The sequence below is a fragment of the Chionomys nivalis genome, chromosome 4 (genome assembly GCF_950005125.1).
Source record: "Chionomys nivalis chromosome 4, mChiNiv1.1, whole genome shotgun sequence".
Lineage (NCBI taxonomy): Eukaryota > Metazoa > Chordata > Mammalia > Rodentia > Cricetidae > Chionomys > Chionomys nivalis.
The window spans coordinates 19,816,838-19,822,707 of record NC_080089.1 but is presented as its reverse complement, the minus strand read 5'-3'; the positions used below and the strand labels follow the sequence as shown (position 1 = coordinate 19,822,707).

At 37.7% G+C, this 5,870-nt stretch overlaps 1 protein-coding gene across 1 annotated transcript; it reads left to right on the top strand.

The window, feature by feature from the left end:
* Positions 1–3,396: 3,396 nt before the first annotated feature.
* Positions 3,397–4,368, top strand: LOC130872905 (olfactory receptor 7A10-like). Its single transcript, XM_057767275.1, has one exon. It carries the CDS (start codon positions 3,397–3,399, stop codon positions 4,366–4,368), a length of 972 nt encoding a protein of 323 aa, XP_057623258.1.
* Positions 4,369–5,870: the final 1,502 nt, after the last annotated feature.

The window sequence follows — 5,870 nt, the reverse complement described above, 5'->3', positions numbered from 1 at the left end:
ACACTCATGTCTTTCTAGAGAAAATTATTCAGGTTCTTTCCCACACATCCGGTTCTTTTCTCTTTTGGGAAAATCTTCTACCTTTCATAAGCAATGTTTTTTGAATAAGTAAGATTCAAAGGAGTTGATCCATTGTGAGTATGCTTTGCCTATATGGTACAGCAGATCTTAAGGAAAAGGAAAATGAAGTGTTTTATAGGAAGAGTATTAATTCCTAAGCATAGGTAAGGGAAAACCCTGTTATTTCACATAGAGGGTACTCTTATGAGTAATTTTTGGGAAAGAAGACTCATTAGAGTATTTGCTTTAAGCTGCATTTTCACAGTGACCATTTACTTTGAATATCCATTATTGTTGGTAGATAGGTGAGGAGAATATGTAGGGATTTTTTTTTTGTACGTATCCCATGACAGTAAGATACCAAAATTCTCCCCTGGACATAACAGTTTGGTTACTTAGTTACCACTATGAATTGTCTGTGGTAGAGCCTGGTCACCAACAGAACTGTACATAATTTCCAGGGAAGTTTCTATCCCTTATTTCTTCTATCTTATCACCTCAGTAGCCTATAGGCATTTTGACCTATATTTCACTCTCATATGCTTGGGACGATCTCAGTCTTCTGATAGACTAGCCTCCCTTCTTCCCTCTAGTTTACTTTTGCACATGATGTTTACTAGACTCTCTCTTCAAGAAAGAAGAGTCTACTTACTTTTACCAAAGGAATTAGTTTCTAAAACCAGAATATATTTGTAGAAAACATATCTCTATCAAAAGTATACAGTGTGAAGCTAAGAACGGATTCAGAGACCAAAATGATTTATGTAATTTTTTTATTTCGGGACAGCTGAATGCATGCAGTACCCCACTATCACAAAGTGTGCAGTTGAGTATTCCACATTTGGAGAAATCTCAGGGATCAGCAATCTGGAGTGCAGTGATTTTCCAATGTTTATCCTTTTCCTGAGAAAACCTCTTTTTTTTCTTCATGGTATATCTCCTGCCAGGTAAGGGCTTATTATTTTTTTTATTAAACATTTCTCAAATAAGAAGAATTCACAAAATACTTTCAATTACTAACTCTTATGAAGTACAGTAAATATTTGTAGAAGATAAAATTTGCATCAGCATCTTTGCATATGCCAAAACAGATGAGTGTTAGGCATAAGGTGGTGTCCAGAACTGGACTGGGGAGCTGAGGATGGGGCATTTTGTTCTGACACCAACTTTTTCTTCTCTGTTTGTTAAGAATCCTTTATGCAGGTGCAGAGGCCTATGTCCACTTGCATTTTATTGCTCTTTTCAGAAAAATGGATGTATAGATGTTGAAGAGCGAGAGCACAAAGTGTTTTAGTACATAAGCACTGAAATTATGTGGGTGAAAGAAGAAAAATGGAGGCAAGTCCAATATTCAGTCTTTTTATCTCTTCCTATTTAGATTTGGACATATTAGAGAATCATTGCTCCTCATTAATTTTCTTTATTCACTTGAGTGTGTCTCATTCTCAAACATATCCAGTTAACAAGATATTGACAATTTCTACTTATCCAAACATTTATTTCTTATTTATTTTTCTGTTAAAGAAAATTTGAGTTTGTACCTTCATTTCTAATGATTCCATGTTGCTGTATTTTTGTCTTAACTCTATATTGCAGTGCTGCTGTCTTAAACCCATCTTTGGCTCTAAATTACAAGGAAAATCATAATTCACAACATGTTATTTCTTCAGTGGCAGTCATTTCACAGCTTTATATATCATCTGTGCATTCCACTTCCAGGTATGTATCTCTTTGTATTCTTGGAGTTGCAGTCCTGGGCCATTTCTGTGACATCATTCTTCACCATTCCATCTATCACTGTGCACTTAAACAACAGGATTTTGTTAAGAACACTTGCTTCCTTGGTTGATTTTTGCTTTTGGATCTTTCCTTTTCTCTGTTAAAAATTTCTATTCTCATACCTCCAGCTAGATAATTCCTTTGTCAATTATCCCTCCTCCTGGACTTCTTGCCTGACTCCATCATCCCAGATTGCTCGATATCCTATATAGTCTAACTTAAGTCTTTGGTACTTACTGATACAACTAAACAAAATTTCCCAGCAATACCAGATATTAGGAAATGAACAGGTAGATGATTTCTTATATGTGAGCAACTTAAGAAGATGTTATTTATAATGCTACAGTTCTTTTAAGTAATAATTTGGTTGTTGCTTTTACCGTAGCTAGGATTTCACAAGGTAGGCAAACCTTGAAATGAACAACAGTTTTTTTGTAGTACTTGGATGAAATGTAGGGTCCTGCAGATACCATGCAAGCATTCTACCGCTGAGTTATAACCCCAGTCCATGTAGCTCCTAAGCACCACCAAATCCTTCTAATCATCACTATTGATTCTTTGTAAATATCTTCTAACATTCAATTTCCATATTTATTCTTCCAATTACCTTTGTTTTAATTGCAAGAGATTTAGGGAAGAACCACAGGGCCGTATGTTAATGACTCAGAAAGCATCTATTGTTGATGCTACTTCAGGGGAAGATACCTGGTGAGATTACATAAAAGTATTGATGTAAAGTAAAATAGGATATCTTGTTGAGACATGTAGGTGTTAGTGCTGGGGAATGAATGTACTGCTTAGAATTGATTGAATTACTTGGGTAAAAAGTAGAAACAGGTTTTTTTCTATACATTTTCTCTGTTCTTACTTACCTTGTCTCTCTATAGTAGTTTTCTTTAAAGCTAGTGTTTGTTGACGATTTTGGAGGAACAGATACCCAGATTACAGTGAGATGCCACAGAAGTGGAAATTATTTTTTCATATGTTCACTGATTCATTAATTCATCTGCCAAAACAGTATGAAATCTTCCTCTGTCAAAGAATCAGCTGGTATTGAGACCTGATGGAATTGGGAGTCATCTGAACAGCCAAGAACTGTATCACATATATGAAAACAGGCAGGCATTAAGAAAGATAAAATTTTTAAAAAGAAGAGAAAAATTTCAAAAGAAATGGATATAGGAGAGAGTATGATCATGCTCACAAAGCGAAGCCTTTTTGAATGATCAGAATTTAATGTAATCACTGAAAAGTTTTGAAAATGAGATTGGAGGTCAGAGTGGATCCATTCTAGAGAAAGGATTTCCAGCATTTAGAAACGACTATTTTGGCTTGAAAAATCTGAAGGTTCTCTGGTCTTCATGTGGTTTAACTTTGTAGAGTTAGTGGTTCTAAGTACAGATAAAAAAAAGGCAAGTTTCTGAAAGGTTGGTTAACACTGTGAGACAATAGTTATAATAAATGAGAATATGTTGGACTCTTAAGTTTTAACAGTAAAATCTTTATTGTGTCTTTCATCTCAATAAATAAAAAGACAGTTTAGAGACTGTGTGGTATATGTTTTCCATTCTTTTTCTCCCATATGTCAACAACATGAAAACAGGAAACCAAACAATTATTTTAGAATTTTTACTTGTGGGGTTTTCCCAAGATGCAGAGTATCAACCCTTGCTATTTGGACTGTTTCTACTCATGTTTGTGGTTGCTGTGCTTGGGAACCTACTCATCATTCTGGCCGTCAGCTCTGACTCCCACCTGCACACTCCCATGTACTTCTTCCTCTCCAACCTGTCCGTTTCTGACATTTGTTTCATCTCTACAACCATCCCTAAGATGTTGGTAAACATTCAAACACAGAGCAAGTCCATCACCTATGCAGGATGCATCACCCAAATGTATTTTTTCATGGTCTTTGGAGGCATGGACACTTTTCTTCTCACTCTGATGGCTTATGACAGATTTGTGGCCATCTGCCACCCCCTTCACTACCCAGTAATCATGAACCCCCAACTGTGTGGCCTGATGGTTCTTGTGTCCTGGTTCATCAGTTGCCTATACTCTCTGGTCCAGAGTCTGTTGGTGCTGCGATTATCCTTCTGCACGAATCAGATAATTAAACACTTTTACTGTGAACTTGCTCAGGCCCTCACTGTAGCTTGTTCAGACACACTGCTCAACCATATCCTTCTTTATATTGTGACTTGTATTCTTGGCTTTGTTCCTTTTTCAGGGATCCTTTATTCCTACTATCAAATTGTTTCCTCCATTCTGCGAATTCCATCAACAGATGGAAAATATAAGGCATTTTCCACTTGTGGTTCTCATCTCTCAGTGGTTTCATTATTCTACGGGACAGGTCTTGGTGTGTACCTTAGTTCTGATGAAACTTCCTTTTCTTGGAAGGGCATGGTGGCCTCAGTAATGTATACAGTGGTCACACCCATGCTGAACCCTTTCATCTACAGCTTGAGGAACAACGACATTAAGAAGGCCTTACAAACACTTGGGAGAATACTTTTTGTTAAGTGATAAGGTCACTGATTTAGGTTTCTGAGCTGATAGAAGCAACAGGCTAAAGAAATTCTGCTTATTAATCATGTAGAAATTCTATTCAGTTTGTTCCTCTATTTTGATAAAAATTATATTGTGAGTACTTTATCTGAAACTTATGAGATGCCTCCTTTGTTATCTTCAGTTTTATCCTTCTCCCTTTTTTTGTGACACATTTCTTGATTTCATTATAATGTTTACATTTTTGTAGGTCAATACAACCTTTAAAATACCAACTCATGAATTGTTTGACAAAAATTATGAAATAGTTAATTTATAGGACTTAAGTCCATGTATAGGTATTCAATACTTGTGGCTATAAATGCTTCATTAATGAGGCACATGCTAGAATGTATGTTACTAGTAGACAGTATCTTTCTGTACAGGCTGAAAATTACCATGAAAGATTGTAAGCACCACTTAGATCTCACTGCTGAGATTTTAGGCCTGAAAATTTCCAACCTTGCTATTACATATTGAAATAATCTATGATGTGAGCATTTTTGTATCCCTGACTTGTATGTTAAAACAATATAACCAATGTGATTTTATTAAAAGGGAGAAATTGGAAAGCAATTGCATTTATTCCTGATGGCACCCTCAGAAATAAAGCTTCTTTCTGAAACAAAAGATCCTAGGGAGCTATTTTGCTTTTTCTCTACATAAGAATATAATAGAAAGGTACTGTTTATGAGCCAGAAAATTGGCCCTCAATAGAAATCAAACTATCACTTCTTAATTTTAAATTTTCCAATCTTCAGAATTATGAGAAATGAATTTTTATTGTATATAAAGTATTTAATCTAAGAGATTTGCTATAACTTCATGACTATATTATCCCCTATGACTAAAGGGTATAAAATAATCTTAAAATTTGAGGGAAGGGTGAGTGTGTGCTATCCTGGGGCGGACTGTCCCGGTAGAGAGCACAAACGCCCCTCCCCCAGCTCCTGCTGCAGCTCTGCCTGCGCCCTACTTCCCTTGGTCCCTGGCTCATTGGGGCTACCAGGAGTCCCTGTGTAGGTACTGAGAAGCTCCATCTGGACGGGTGAGTGTGTGCTATCCTGGGGCGGACTGTCCCGGTAGAGAGCACAAACCCCCCTACACTAAGGCTACCCAACCAGAGCAGTGAGTGCCTGCCTAGCGGGCAGGCCTCAGCAACCCCCAAAAGGGAGCGCAGGCACCTCCAGCTTGTACTGCAGTGTCGCCTGTGTTCTACTCGACCCTGCCCTACCCCCTGCATTTGCCCTTCTTTCCGAGGGTCATTGGAATACCAGGCATCCCTGTTTTGGTGTTGAGGAGTTCATCTGCAAGGGAACGGTTCCTGCCCCTACACTGAGGAGATACACCCAGAGAGTTAGTCACAGCAAAGACTGGTCCAAGACACCAGGCCTCTCCTGGCTCCATTTGAAGGAAGAGATGGGCAGGCGCCAATGCAAGAATTCCCCCAACAACTTGAAAGGCAACGTGACATCACCAGA